We start from the raw sequence: 15340 nt of genomic DNA, 5'->3' as shown, positions 1-15340 counted from the left end.
CCTCAGTTTCTTTATCTGTTGAGTAGGGTAATGGCAACTTACCTCGTACAGTTATTGTTACCTGTAAAACAGTTAGATTCGTGCAATATAAGTTTAAAAGCAAAATGCAAAACCTTGCCTGTCTGCCTCATCAACTGTTGTCTGAAATGAGAAGTGTGGGGAGTGGAGTAGTTCCTTTTCTCCCTTGGACAGGGTTTAGACTCACCCAGGCTGCGGGGCCGAGGTAGTGGCCTCTTTGCCACTGTCTCCTCCATCCACAGGAGGAAAACTACCCATCCTCCAGGTGCCTAGCCGGCTGGTCAGACCTCACCCTCAACCCAGGGCAGGCCCCACAGCTGGAGCTATGGATTGGAATAAAGAAGTAGCCCAGCAGCCCAGGCCTGCCCAGGAACTGAGGTGAACAGACCATCTTTGAGAAAGAGGTTGGAGATAGCCTTGCCTCTGCCCATGGAGACAGGACAGGTGGGGTGAACATGGACCTGGGGCGTCTCCTTTGAGGAGGGATCCCGCATCTGGTAGGTGCTGGATGGAGGACCTAGATTAGGTCTAAGAATTTCTCAGAAGCATCAGAGTCCAGAGTTGAGGGCATGGGACCTGGCATGCCAGGCTCACCTCTGCCTCAGTTCCATCTTGTGTGAAATGAGCATGATTGCTAGTTCCCATCTTGTGCGGGGATCTAGTGACAGTGTGATTATAAAGTGCTGGTCCCATAACAAGCATTTGTATAGATTGGTCCGAAAAAAACAAGGAAGGAGGGTGGGTAGGAAGAAAAGAAAGAAGGTTGGAGAGCTCTAAGAGGCCCTAACAGGAATGAAACTCAGGTGTCGAGAGGGCTCGCCACGTACACTTTTGGCCATGATCCAATCAGTATCTTCTGCACTCCTTACGGCAACCACACAAGGACACTCAGCACAGAGCAGCCTGTGGGTCCCAGACACTGAGAGAAGTGAAGTGGTGTCCCCAAGGCCACCCAGCAAATTGGTGGCAGAGCCAAGACCTCAGCTACCCTTAGGCCCCATATGGACCTGCTTCCTGTGTGATGCACAGGGAAATTGAGGCCTGGCCCCACCTTTCTCTGCTGCCTTGCTCTCCACTTACCCAGGGGAAGGGATTTCCTAGGGTCACCCAGAGTGGGAGGTACCAGATTGCTGGGGAGGGACCAGATGCCTGGGCTCCTGAGTTTCCTCAAGGGGATGGTTCTTAGGAATCCTGTGCCACCCCCTTCACAGCGGGTCATCCGGAGCCGCAGCCAGTCCATGGATGCCATGGGGCTGAGCAACAAGAAGCCCAACACCGTGTCCACCAGCCACAGTGGGAGCTTCGCGCCCAACAACCCCGACCTGGCCAAGGCGGCTGGAATAGTGAGTGCTCTCCCCCTCCCCGGGCCCCTGTCCCTCCTTGGGGTGGGCCCTCAGCTCTCCTCTGCCTCCTGATGCCTGGTCCCACCTTTCTCTGTAGCCCTGCTGTCCACGCGCCCATCCTAGGCTCTGGATTTGGTCTAGCCACTGCTTTCCATGGGAGGGGAAAAGTGCCCAGGCCAGGACACTGCTGTGCTGACAGCTTGCAGCCTGCAGCCTGCAGCCCCCTCCCAAGTTCCTTGGCCCCCTCTCCTCCTGGCCCCTTATGCACTGGGGTGTGACTTTCCGCAGGTCAGCCCTGGGGCAGCCTCTGTGTCTCATTCCTTATTGAATATCTACTATCTGTTTGCTGGGGACTGGGCTGCTGTGTGGGCACCTACTGTCAAGCCTTAGGTTTCCGGGAGCACCTACTGTGTGTCAGGCTGTGGACACCCACTGTGTGTCAGGCCATAGGCTGCTGTGTGGACATGTACTCTGTGAGCATCTACTGTGGGCCTGGCCCTGAGTACCTGTGAGCACCCACTGTGTGTCAGGTCCTGGGCTGCTGTGTGGGCATCAACTCTGTGAGCGCCTACTGTGTGCACAGCCCTGGGCTGCTGTGTGAGAACCTACTGTGTTTCAGAAAATAGACTGCTGTATGAGCACATCGTGTGTGCTAAGCCCTAGATGTCGGTGAACACCTACTGTGTGTCAGGAAGTGAGCTGTTGTGTGGGCACTTTCTCTGTGAGCACCTCCTACTGTGTGTCTGCAGCAGCCAGGGCCTCTGTGGTGTGGCTACTTATTGTGTGTCGGGAATCTGGCTTCTGTGTGAGCATCTCCAGAGGGAGCACCTCCTGTCTGATCACTGGCTGTTGGCCAGGTTCTGGGACTCCGCTGCTCACACTTGGGAGTGCTGGGCACATGGATCAATATGGTTTATGGCTGTGAGCCTCACTGCTGTCCACTGCCTAGTGGCCACCCCAGGACACTGCACCCACTGCTATGCTCCCCACCCATCCATCCACCGATCCACCTACCCACCCATCCACCCGTCCATCCATCCATCATCCATTATCCATCCACTCATCCATCATCCATCCATCCATCCACCCATCCATCATCCATCCACTCATCCATCTATCATCCATCCATCATCCATCCAGCCAGCCAGCCATCCACCCATCCATCCATCATCCATCTACCCATCCATCCATCATCCATCATCCATCCATCCTTCATCCATCATCCATCCACCCATCCATCATCCATCCATCCATCCACCCATCCATCATCCATCCACCCATCCATCCATCCATCCATCATCCATCCACCCATCCATCCATCATCCATCCATCCAGCCATCCACCCATCCATCCATCCATCATCCATCCATCATCCATCCATCCATCTATCCATCCACCCATCCATCCATTCATCTTTTATTGACTGTTTACTGCATGCCAAACCCTGCGCTCCGTGCTGTGAGGCTATGTCGTGTGGCAGGCGGGAATTCCCCCCACCTCTGCTGTCCAGCAGTCACCAAGCGCACTGTCATTCGAGGAGCAGGCCCAACCTCACCCCAGCCCAGTTTTATCAACCACTCCCTTCCTCTCCACCAGAGTGACCCAGCCTCCTGTGGGTGGCCACAGAGGGGCCCCAGGGACAGGGCCAGGTCAGCAGCACCCACCATGGCAGTAACCGGACCCATTTCTGTTTTGTTTTTCACAACTCTCCCTCTCTCCATGTTTCCTCCTTTTATTCCACCCTCTCTCCTTCTTTGTTTGTTCCCTCCTTCCTTCTCTTCTCCTCCTGTGGCCTCTCTGCCCTTTGGTTCTCCATTTCTCCTTCCTTCTTGCACCTGTTTTCTTCACTCCCTCTCCTCCTTCCCTTTTCCACTGTTATCGCCCTTGCTTTTTCCTTTCCACCTTCCCCTGTCTTTCCTTCTCTGTCTGTGACCCTCCCCGGGCCTGTCTCTGTGTCCTTGCATCCTCATCTCTCTGTATTTCCCTCTGTGCCCGTCTGATGCGCCCTCGCTCGGTCACGCATGTCCCTGTCTCTGGGTAACTGTCTGTCTGTCCATATCTCTCCCTGTCTCCCCCATCCTCTGTCTCTCTTTGTGCTTCTTGCCTTCCCTTCCCCTGGCCCTATCTCTCTTCCATTACCTCCTGCGCCCTTCTCTTCCTTTTTCTCTGTCTTCCTCCTTTCTCTGTGTCTCCTCCTCTCTGTGTCTCCTGCCCACCATCTCTCTTGCTCTCTGACTCTCTCTCTGTCTCTCTCTCTCTGCCCCCACCCTCTGCTGCTTGCCAGTCATTGCTTATTCCTGGGAAAAGCGCGAGTAGATTCGGACGCCGGGGCAGTGCCATAGGCATAGGAACCGTGGAAGAGGTTGTCGCCCGCGGGGCCGCCAGCTCTGGAGGCTGCCTGCACGCGCTGTTCTCTGCTCGTACTCAGGACGGAGGCCATATTGGGGACGTTGCCCCCCTGCCCCCGGGACAGGCCCCAGGGCGTGCGGGATGGAGTGGCAGCAGCTCCGATGGCACTCAGCACCTGCTTTGGGGCCTGGTACCTGTGCCAGAGCCAGTGCTCCCTCACCAGGGACTTCTGGCCCTGCCTTGGCCCCTGGGACCCTGGCCCAGTCCCTGCCAGGATCCGGTACCCAAAGGCCCTACGCCCAACCGCACGTCCCCCAATATCGCCGGTCTGCATGGAGCACCATCCCTCTCCTCTGCCCTGACTCCCCCTCCCCTCCAGGGACTGGCCTGGGGGTTCTACCCCTTCCTGCCTCCAGAGAAGCTGGGGGCAGGTTTCTGGGGCCTAGGGCATCCCAGCACAGTGTGTGGGAAGCTGAGGGAGTCTTCCAACTGCTGGGCCAGAACCTCCCCCAGCCAATTTGGAGGTTCCGGGGAGGGGCCCCAGCTGGCATGGGGTGGGTCTTGGGTTGCTACATTGCCCTCTGACCACCACCCTTAGGCTGTAGACCCCATGGAGCCCGGGGGGCGGGGAGGGGGAGCCATTCTGAGGACTCAGCCTCCTCCCACCCTAGCCCCCTCGGGACCCTGCCCTAACACTGGGCCAATATCGACGTGCATTCCTGCTGGGTGAGGTGGGGAGAGGCCCCTGCCCTCCTGGGGCCTGTTTCCCTTTCCGTAAACTGGGAGGGCTGTCTCTGGGGATGGACATCTTCTCTCATTCTTTCTTGCTCACCAACTCTGCTTCAGGGCCTGGGGCAGCAGCGTCCCTAGAAAGGATGTGGGGGGCACTGGGGCTCCCTGGGAAGGTGGCACTGAGTTGGGGCCTCTCCCCACAGTCACTGATTGTCCCTGGGAAGAGCCCCACGAGGAAGAAGTCGGGCCCGTTTGGCTCCCGCCGCAGCAGCGCCATTGGCATCGAGAACATACAGGAGGTGCAGGAGAAGAGGTGGGTGAGGGGGGACAGTACCCCGTTCCCCTGCAGCCTCGCCCCTGACTCCCGTTCAGTAGCAAAGCACAGCAGGCAGAAGGGAGTGCCCACCCCTCTGCCTCTCTGTCCCCACCAGTGACAAATGTGTGGCCAAGTCTCTGCTGCATGTCGGGCACCAGGGCCAGCATATCACCTAATGTGCCACATGCAGATCAAGAAGCCATAGGTCATAGTGGTCAAGGGGCTTGCCCAGATCACACAGCCAGTGGTGGGCAGAACTGGGATGTGAGCCCTGATCTGTGTGGGGCCAGCACCCATGCTCTTCCCGAGGCCTCAGCACAGGTAGGAGGGCCTAGGGCTGGTTTTCAGGGTGGCCACACATGGGCCTCGGGGTCCACAAGTGTGGGCAGCATGAGGGCAGCCAGCCCAGGCCAGCAGCAGAGCTGTCCCTGACATCAGAGGCTGGCTCCTGGGTATGAGTCCGTCTCCCTGGTGCTAACGATGTGTGGCCTTGGGTGAGTCACTGAGCTCCTCTGAGCCTTACTGTTCCAATCTGGAAAGGGGATGAGAACACAACCAATGGCATGGGGCTGCTGTGGGGACTCGGGCGCTGCATGTGAGGCCAGGGTCGGGCCCCCTGAGAGGGCTCCAGGAGGGGAGCAGGCATTGTCCTTGCTGCCACCGGAGCTTAGTGTGCTGCGAATCTTGGGTTCAGGGCTTGGCATTGCCACGTCCTAGCTGTGTGTCCCTGGTTGGGTTCCTTATCCAGGGATAGGGACAGCTGTACCTGCTCCGATGGAGAGGACCTGAGAGGAATCCCGTCCCTGTCCTGTATAGCTCCATTAGTGCCGCCCCCATTGTTGGCCAGGCTAGCCAGGGAGCCCACAGGACCGCTGCAGGGCTGGCCCTGAGGATAGGGTTGTAGGTATGAGACAGGAGGCACCATGACCCCCATCACCGCCTGGCCTGATGCCAGGCCCAGTGCTGAATCCCTCCGCTGCCCCCATGTGCCCCGCAGGGAGAGCCCTCCGGCTGGCCAGAAGACCCCAGACAGCGGGCACGTCTCCCAGGAGCCCAAGTCGGAGAACTCATCCACTCAGAGCTCCCCAGAGATGCCCACGACCAAGAACAGGTTGGGGCTCAGGGCACATGGGGCTTGGGGGCTTGGGAGTGTGAATCAGCCTTTCCCTCCCCCACCTGGGCCCAGGACAGCACAGGAGCCTTGACTGTGCCACAGCAAGGTGTCAGGGGGCCTGGGCATTCTCTGGGGCCCTCCTTTGACACAGACCCACCAGCATCTTGTGCACGCCCAGCTCCATGCCCGGCTCTGGAGCACAGAGGTGCCCTGTGCATAGGTCCCCTCCTCAAGGCTGCAAGTCCACCAGAACATGGCCTCATAAGCCGTTTCCAGATCATGGTGCTAGGAGGAACCTAAAGCAGGGGTTGCGGGGGGATGAAGGACTGGGGGCAAGTGGTGTTTAGATGGGTCCTCAGGGGAGACATCTCCAAGGGGTGACATTTGAATTGGGAACTGAGCCAGCTCTGCTAGGACTGGCATGGCAGAGAGAAGAGCACTCAGGTAAGGAGCTTGGCCAGTACAGCGGCCCAGGGCACACTCCAGGGACAGAAAGAAGGGTGGCCAGGAGTGGTGGCACATGCCTGGAGTCCACCTACTTGGGAGGCTGAAGAAGGAGGATGGGTTTAGCCCAGGAGTTGGAGGCTGCAGTGAGCTATGATCATGCCTGTGAATAGCCACTGCACTCCAGCCTGGACATCATAGCAAGACTCCATCGCTTAAAAAAAAAAAGTACCTGAGGGGCTGGGCCTGGGCAGACCTTGTGACTTTGTGCTGGGTGGTGGCGGGAAGGAGGTTGGAGAGGTGGGCAGGCGCTGGCTTATAGCTTAGCAGGCCGTACAAGAGCTTTGACTTTTCTCCTCAGTGTGACATGGGAGCCTTGGGAGGATTGTAATTACGAGGGTGATGCTTTAAGAAGCTGACTGCAGTTGCTGTATGGAGACGGGGATGGAGTGGGGTGGGGTAGAAACAGAGAGGCCAGTGAGGAAGCCGCCCCTCCATTTGGCGTCTGTTGGCTGAGCTGCCTCTGTGTGGGGTTCTGTGGGGCTCTGTGGGAATCGAGAGGACTCAGCCCCGGCAGGCGAACCGAGAGGCGGGACAGGGTGGCGGAGATGAGGGAGACGCAGTACGCGGGACCCAGAGTGGGGAGCGTCATTCTCACCTTGGGAGGAGGAATCGGGGAAGGACTCCTGGAGCGGGAGCCCAAGGCTGATTTTTGAAAGACACATTTGCTTTCGGGTTTGAGAGCAGGACAGAGACTCCAGGCAGGGGGCGCCGAGGCCCTGAACATGAAAACCTTGTGGGGTTGAGAGTAGACTGTAGACTGTCTACAGGAGCTGCCTGGGCTCATCCCCCGCCCTCCGCCTGTGCTGAGTGGACCTGGGCCATGTGCCTGCCCGCTCTGTGCCTGGCATCTCCTCGTCTGGAAGATGGGTGTCATAATCTTATCGATGAGCTAACGTGGAGCAGGCCCCGGCGCGGTGCCGTGCACCCGATGATGTTACTGTTATGAATCGCCACGCTGAGGACATTGTGCTTTATCTGGGGGAATGGGGAGCCAGGAGAGGGTTGTGAGCAGGGGAGGGGCATGGTCAGATTTACAGATTAGGAAGGACAGTGTGGGGAGTAGGAGGCTGCAGTGGGAGTCTGGGGGGGTCAGAGGCCCAAGGACCCGTAAGGGGTCCCCAAAGGTGCTTGGCTGCTACAGGCCGGGCCTCCCGGGTTGGGGAGGCAAGAGAGTGAGGACCTGGCCCAGGAGGGACTCTGGGTGGATGCCGGCTAATGGAGCACTGTCCACGGCAGAGCGGACACCACTGCGCAGAGAGCAGAGGCGCTCAAGGACTTCTCCCGCTCCTCGTCCAGTGCCAGCAGCTTCGCCAGCGTGGTGGAGGAGACAGAGGGCGTGGATGGAGAGGACACAGGCCTGGTGAGAGGCTCAGGGGGTCGGGGCCTGCACAGGAGCTTGGAGGGGGGCTCTTTGGTCCCTGGAGATGCCCTGAGTAGAAGCATGAGCCTGGGTGTGGCTGAGATGTGATCAGGGGACCCAGCCCAAAGGAGCAGTGCAGACGAACCTCCCCTGCTCAGAAGCCTGCCATGGCTCCCCAGCACTGTCCACAGGAAGCTCCATCTCTGGGGCTTGTGGAGATGTGATCGCTCTCTTCCTCTCTAGTCTCCTCTCTTACCACCTCAGACATTACCACCACATCATACTCCCTTGCGGTCCCCCAAGCCTCCTGGGCTTCCTGCACCCCCGGGCCTTTGCATGTGCCATCTCTTCTGTCTGGAGCACTCTTCCTGCGTCCTCCTCCTTTCTTCGCTAGGCTGACTAACTCATCCTTCTTGACTGAGTCTCACACACCTCCTCCTGAAAGCCTTCCCTGATTTCCTAGTCCCAGGGTAGGTTAGGAACCCCCTTTGCACTCTCACAGTCCCCGGGCTTTGCCCACACACCTTTTGTCATCTTCATTCTGCAAACCATCAGTGGGCCCCTGTTCCTTGCCAAGCGCTGCCCCAGGTGCAGCAGGTGCAGCCAGGAACAGCGCAGATCCAGGCCCTGCCCACTGGGGCACAGAGTCCAGAATTACAACGGTCTCTTCACAGCCTGCCTCGCCTCCCGGACATCGGGCTCCTGTGGGCAGGGCCCATGCCTGAGTTATGTCATGGCAAGCCCTGGAAAGCATCAGTGAATGTTTGTTGAATAAATGTGTGGCAGTGGGTGGGGTGTGCCTGGGTCTGTGCCAGCCCTGCCTCTGCCCTCCTATGGTCTCCCTGGCAGCCGTGGCTGGGCCAGTCCTTGCAGGAGGCACAGGTGGAGGATGTGGAGAGCAGTGAGGGAGAGGGGCTGGGTGGGGGCCCTAGCCAGGGCCAAGGACATGCGCTAACCTCCCTCCCTCTCTCCACCCCTCTGCAGGAGAGTGTGTCATCCTCTGGAACACCCCACAAGCGGGACTCCTTCATCTATAGCACATGGCTGGAGGACAGTGTCAGCACCACTAGTGGGGGCAGCTCCCCAGGTACCAGGACAGTGCAGCTTCCCCACGAAGCAGGGCTACCCTTGGGGTAGGAGGGGGACAGGGTTGGGCATGGGGTGGGGATGCCAGTTCCCATGCCCCACATGGTGGGTGTGTGATGTGACTGCCCCAACCTTGGAGGACAGCGGGCAGGTCATCGTCCAACCTAGGGTGGCTGGGCGGATTGGAGGGCTGGTTTCTTCTGGAAAGGTCTCAGAGGACACTGTGGGATGGCGAGGAAGAAAGTTAGGGGTGGGGTTGGAGCACACTGGTGCCGACTGCCCACCTGTGCCCCCGTCTCCCTGGTGCCTCCCCGCGGCCAGTGAGGTGGCTCCCTCCTGCCCCCCTCCCCAGGCCCCTCTCGATCACCCCACCCAGACGCCGGCAAGTTGGGGGACCCTGCGTGTCCCGAGATCAAGATCCAGCTGGAAGCATCTGAGCAGCACACACCCCAGCTGGTATGTGCAGCCCTCTGGGGCTGGCGCTGGGGGAGCCCCATCCGGGAGGGGATGAGCTGGAGGGGAGACTGGGAGCTGAGGCTGAACCAAGAGAGGTCTCCCTAGGCCAGGCGGGGTGGGGCTTGCCGGCCTGGACACGGCCAGTGACTTTGCACACCTGTGTCTTTTACCCCGTTGCTTCTCCTGTCCTGCTGCCTGCCTCGCTGCCACTGTCTGTCTGCAGGGCTGTTAGCCCGGCCACCCCCTCTGAAGGTGAAACTGAGCAGGTTAGACCCAGCCCCTCAACTTGTGTTTGGTGGTAGAGGGTGGGGGTGTGTCGGGGGCTGAGCTGACTCCTCCCTGTTCCTCTGTGACCTCTCTGGGGTGAGAGCTATATATCTAGGTTTGAACCCCCTGACACTCCGTTGCTGGGTGACTTGGGCAGGTCACGGCCCCTCCCTGGGACCTCTGCCCTGGAATTATTGGAGGATTTGATGGGAGTGTGAAAGGGGCTTGGAGTTGCTGGGTGGGAAGAAGTTTCAGGGGTTCCCAGTGGGATGGAAAGACCTGGAGCCTGGAATTCCAAGGGTGGGCCCCTCCCAGGGTGGGGTTCCCTGAGACGGGGACTTGGTAGAGTTGGGGCACACTGGTGCCAACCACCCACCACGCCAAGTTTCACGGTGTTTCCATCCCCCTTTGCCCTGCAGATGAGGCCACGGAAGCACAAAGGGAAGATGCCGTGTCAAGTGCAGGCAGATGGGACCTCTGCCCTGAAGACCAACACCAGCCCGTGGGCTGCCCCCTGCCTCTCCACCTTCCCCATGGCCCACCCATCCGGGCTGTCTCTGCAGGGCAGAGCCATCCAGACCTGGGATTGGGGAAGCTGCTGGCATCGTCCCCACCCCCAACCTGGGGGTCTGGGCTGGGGCAGGGATTGCTCAGCGGAAGCAAGACCGGGGGCCTGGCTTGCCCCCACCCTGGGCCTCCATCGCCCTTGAGCATCCCTCTGGACTCAGAGGGAACACAATGGGAGAGAGGGATTGAGACAGCTCAGTGCGGAGAGCTTACCCCCTGAAGGCAGCAGGAAGTGGATGTGACATGTGGGAGAGTGAACACTAGGTTGGGAGTCAGGGGTCCTGGTTTCTGATTTGGGTTCTGCTGTGTGACTCTGGGCAAGTCACTCTCCCTCTCTGGGCACTTCTGCTACAAATGGACACGATTATTTCAGAGGTCACTGAATACGACTGATTACATGCATCTGCCCTAGAAGGTGGGATTTTCTTCCCAGGGACCTCCCATCACTCTACCCTGCTTCTTAAGGTCCCTGGGGCCCCAGGTGGGCAGAGGGGCAGGGAACTGGCTATGCCCATTGCACCTCCCAGACCCTCCAGTTCTGCCACAGGTCTGCCAGTGCCCTGTCCACTGCCTACACATGACAGACAAGTGACCCCCTCGTGGGGGACGGGGTCCTCCCTGGCTCCTCAGCGAGCACCCAGCTTCACCCCTGCCATCCCATGCCGCTGGGCCCTCCAGGCTGAGAGTCTCAGTGGGCCGTGAGTCCAGGCCTTGCCCCCACCGCCATGGAGAGGCAGCCAGGCGCAGCTGCTGGGAGCCCTTGTGTGTCTGCCACACTTTTTAGGCGCCATGCCAAAGGCCAGCCTCCCGGCCCCAACACCCATTTTGGAAGCCCCTGTGGCCTTGTGGATGTCGGTAACAGTTGTATAAAATAAATTCTATTTATCGCTATTGTAGCCAGAGTTGGGCCTGGCTTTGTGTGAACCGTGGCCAGGTTGACCCCAGACAGATGTCCAGGGATGCCAAGGTGGCAGGGGGCAAGCCTGTCCCCATCAGAGCTGCTGGGCCTGAGGACTCCTCCAAAGCCAAGCCACCGGCTCTGTGAGCACCGCCCGTGGTTTCCTCCTCGGGTGCTGTCCTTTCCTGCACCCTGTGCCCCTTCCTCACTGCAGGAAGAACATGGCTGTACAGTCAGGCAGACATAGATTTGAGTCCTGGCACTGTCTCTTGTCAGCTGAATGGGTGGCATTGAGAAATGTATTAGCCTCTGTAAGCCTCAGTGTTTACTTTTGTAAAATAGGAGTGGTAGTGCCTCTCCCGAGGGTTTGTTATGAGGATTCAATGAGCTGGTGCATATCAAACATACAGCACACGGTGTCTGGCACACACTAGGTGCTCAATTAATTGCTTCCTTCTCCCTGTTCTCATATTCAGTGAATCCCCTTATATGGCCACCAGGGGGCACCAAGGGATCACTTACCGGACCCGATGGAGGCCCAGGAGATGGGGATGAGTCCAAGGTCCCTCGCCCAGGAGCTCACAGCTGGGACAGTAGGATGAAGGGTGATGAGGGGCAGCCAGGGAACAGGAGAGGTGTGCACAAGCAGGGCCTGGAGAGAGAGGTGTCGGGGAGAAGGGAGGAGGAGCCCTGCAGGAGGGGGCCTTGAGTGAAAGTGCTGAGGCCCAGTGTTGGGGCCTAGGGACCCCACCTCTCCTCTGTCCCAATCCACCCTGGAACCCGAAGGTGGCAGCCCTCTTGGAATGGTGGGAGGGTGACAATGGAGGGGACAGGGAGGTGGGTAGGGATGAGGCCAGAGGCAATGTGGCCTTGAACTCCAGACTGAGGGGCCAGGGCTCTGCACCGAGGGCGGGGGAGCCTGGGCAGGAGCCGTAGTTGCTGGTGGAGGCTGCACCAGCAGAGGGAGGAGGGGACCAAGACGGCTGTTGCTGGGGGAAGCGGGTGGCCAGGAGGAAGCTGAGGAGGACACCGGGTGAGCCTGGGCAGGGGGACCGAGCGCCTGGTGGGCTGTGGGGCTGAGCGGTGAATCGGGAGGCTCCCAGTAGTGCGGCCTGGGTGTTGGGTGAGTGAAGGGGCTCCTCAGGGGCAGGACCACAGAGGAGAGCAGGTTTGCAGGGTGGACCGGGGACGTTGGGCTTGGGAGCAGGCACCAAATTGGGCCCCAGAAGGATCAGCCATGGCTTGGCCTCCCTGACAGCCTGGCAGTGCCCCCCAGCCCCTGCTGGCCCTGCCCCCTTCCCAGGATGATGCTGAAGGCACCCCAGGGGGTTGTCCGGGGAGTGCCACGCTTTTCCTGACAGGGCCCTTCTGTGACCCTCTGGGTGGGTCAGGCCACCCATGGGTGGTGACTCACACCCAAACCCCAGCACCACCCAACTGGGTTTGGCTCTAGGCTGCCCTGGGCTCAGTGAGTCCCCTGCAAACCGCTCCCCCAGCAGCCTCACCCCTGCTCCCTGTCCCTTAGCTCCCCCTCCGCTGCATTCCTGTGCCCTCTCTCCTCCCGCCCCACCTCTGCAGCGCTGGCCCCACAGTGCAGCAGCACGGTGAAGAGCTTCTTCGGAGTCAGCTCTGAGCCGCTTTGCCCCCTTGCTCTATGACCGTGGACACATGATTTTGGCTCTCTGGGCCTCATTTGGCTGTTTCCTCATCTGTGCAGTGGGGGTGCTAACAGCCCTGCCCTCGCTGGCACCCTCGCGTGAGGATTCAGTGAGGTGCCACCTCATAAAGTTCTCGGTGCAGCCCCAGCACATGATGGGCTCAAAGAAGAGCATGTGTGCACCGGCGGGGAGGGAGGCATCGATGACGTCCATAATTCAGAGTATGTGGAGTCTGCTCGGTGTGTGGAGGATGCCCATCTGCTGCGGGGCCCAGTGCAGGCACCTGTATGTGAGGCTTTGGGAATGGACCATGCCAGGTGCTTCCCTGGGCCTCAGCTTCCCAGGTTTACCTGGGGTGAGGATGCTTCCATAACAGAGCTGGGGGGATCCCCAGCGTGTCTCCCTGTACTTAGCAATGCACCCCCACTCCATTCTATCCCTCAGGGGTGACAGAACAGCAGGATCTGCCATGGCAGCTCGGTGGGCAGCTCGGTAGAACCTGCCTTTGCCCCATCCCCATCTGGCTGGTGTCAGGCCCGTCTGCGGGAAGGAAGGCCTCTGGGCCGGGTTTCACCCCACCGCACCCCTCCAAGCTCCGAGGCGGGGTCAGGGGAGGCTGGCGATGGATCAGGCCTCTGGGATCAAAGTGTCCAGTGCTGTTTCTCTTGTGCCCGCGCCAGCTCTATGCTCACCCTGGGCTCTGAGGTGGGAGGGCGAGCCGGGACACTCTGACCCGAGGCTAGAATTAGGACTTGGGCGGGGGTACCAGGCTCCGGGAAGCGCTGGACTCTGCTTAGAAATTATTCTGGTGGTGGAAACAGCAGACAGGGGGTTCTTCCACACGCAGGAGGGAAGAGGCCTCCTGTGGAGGGACTCAGATGGTTGGAAGACTCGACCTCCCCCATCTGCCCTGCCTCACAGCAGGGGCCTCCTGTCTCTCCGAGTCTCAGTTTCCTCACCTGGGAATGAGGACAAGGCCCCTACCTATTGCTCTGAAGAGGCTGTCTTGGCCTTAAGGTACCTGGGGTGGCTGCTGGCACAGAACCCTTGCCTAATACGAGGGGGTCCTCCCTGCCCCCCAGCTGGGGTGTCCCTGGACATCCATAGGCAACCTTGGGGCACCTTTGCCAAGGAGATGAGCAGAGGCCCAAGCTGGCCCAGTGCCAGTGGGCTGGGAGCTGGACATTCTCTGCTGCCCAGGCCACAGGGGGTGCTCAGCCAGGGACCCTGGAATGTGGAGGTCCCTCCCTTCTTCCCTGCTCCCGCCCTGCCAAGGGGATGGAGCCTCCTGAAATAACCAGATCTGGTTAGCAAGGCTAATTTTAAAAGCCACTCTGGCTGCCCCATAGGCCCTTCTGGGAAGCCATGAATGTCCCTGTGTCTGCCCCTGGGAGGCAGGGCCAGGGGAGAGCTCAGGGGCCAGGGCCGGCCTCTGAATGGACTCCCGCCCCTGCCTCCCAAGACCGGCCCGTCTGGGGCCCAGTGTTGTGGCTCAGGGACCCCACCTCTCCTCTGCCCCGATTCACTCAGGCAAATCCCAGTGGGCTTTCGGGATCCTCCACCCCCTTTACCAGTCTCCCAAAGCAGCTCTGGGCAGAGGCCCCGAAGCTCTCTGTCTCCCTCTCAGCTGTCTCCCCCTCTGTCTCCAGTGCTCAGTCTCTGCGTTCCTTTATCTCTGTGTCTCTGCCTCTCTCGTCTCTAACACTCGTGGTCCCTCTGCAGCTGTGCTTCTGTCCCCCTCTCTCTCTGGACCCATCAGGCAGGAGGTGGGACACAGCGTTCCAAATGGTCCAGACGCTGGGCTCTGTGCACCGGGTGGTGGGCAGCTGTGTCCACCCAGGAGCTGAGGTTTCAGGTGCGGCCCAGCGAGGGAGGGAAGCAGTCCTGGGGACCAACGGGAGCTATAACTGGGCGGGCAGGAGCCAAGTCCAGACGCGACCTGTGCCATCTGGCCAGGCCCACTTCCAGCAGGAGGAAAGAGCTCCAGGTCTAGGGTTGCCAGATTTAGCAAATAGAAACCCACGGTGCCCAGTTAAATTTGAATTTCAGATAAACAAGGAATAATTTTTAGTTTAAGTATACCTTGTGCGATATTTGGGACATACTTATACTAAAAAATTATTCTTTGTTTGTCTAAGATTCAAATTTAGCTGAGCGGCCTGTATTTTATCTGGCAACGCTCTCCAGGGAGGCACTAAGAGTGAGGGGAGAGGTTTCTCAGGAAAGGCAGGTTGCATTTCTCAGGTCTGATGGTGGTGTCACAACCGTGTCCTGGGGAAATCCCAGTCTGATGAGGGAGGCATAGCTCCAGCCCACAAGGAGTTGGTGTGGGGACAGTCCTTGGGAACGTGGTGAGGAGACACATGACACACAAAGTCTTCTCAGCAGAACCAGAGACATCAGAAGGAAGGCTCTATGTGTGCAGGAATGGCTGGGCCCAGGGCCTTGCACACAGTAGGCACTCCATAAATACTTGCTGAGTGAATGAAGAATCCTCCCAACCCATCCCCATGGGGCGGGGAATGGAGGGGGATGTGTGGCCAGCAGGGGGCTCTAGCACCCTACTGCCCAAGCTCCTAGGAAGCAAGTGTATGCCACCCCCAAGCCAGGGACTCCCCAATATGAGCTGCGAAGGGGATGGGAGGGGGCAGAATGGGTGAAGATGGGAG

At 59.4% G+C, this 15340-nt stretch overlaps 1 protein-coding gene across 28 annotated transcripts in view; it reads left to right on the top strand.

Moving 5' to 3' along the window:
* RAP1GAP (RAP1 GTPase activating protein) overlaps window positions 1-11011 on the top strand; it is a 72459-nt gene extending 61448 nt beyond the window's left edge. For 4 of the 28 annotated variants that reach the window (XM_021668360.2, XM_021668359.2, XM_021668361.2 and 1 more), the window contains 2 exons: window positions 1230-1361; window positions 3646-4493. In XM_021668360.2, coding sequence (XP_021524035.1) covers window positions 1230-1361; window positions 3646-4308 — 795 coding nt within the window. In that variant the 3' untranslated portion in view covers window positions 4309-4493. Of the gene's footprint in view, window positions 1-1229; window positions 1362-3645; window positions 4494-4645; window positions 4756-5755; window positions 5870-7615; window positions 7740-8723; window positions 8827-9146; window positions 9282-9504; window positions 9548-9967 lie in introns of those variants that run through there. The other 24 variants (XR_010337749.1, XR_001105345.3, XM_012440167.2 and 21 more) reach the window with 17 other exon arrangements.
* Window positions 11012-15340: the final 4329 nt, after the last annotated feature.

This window comes from Aotus nancymaae, unplaced genomic scaffold (genome assembly GCF_030222135.1).
Source record: "Aotus nancymaae isolate 86718 unplaced genomic scaffold, 86718_ANA_hifiasm-v0.15.2.pri h1tg000053l, whole genome shotgun sequence".
NCBI classification, from domain to species: Eukaryota; Metazoa; Chordata; class Mammalia; order Primates; family Aotidae; genus Aotus; species Aotus nancymaae.
This window is presented reverse-complemented; position numbering and strand designations above follow the sequence as displayed.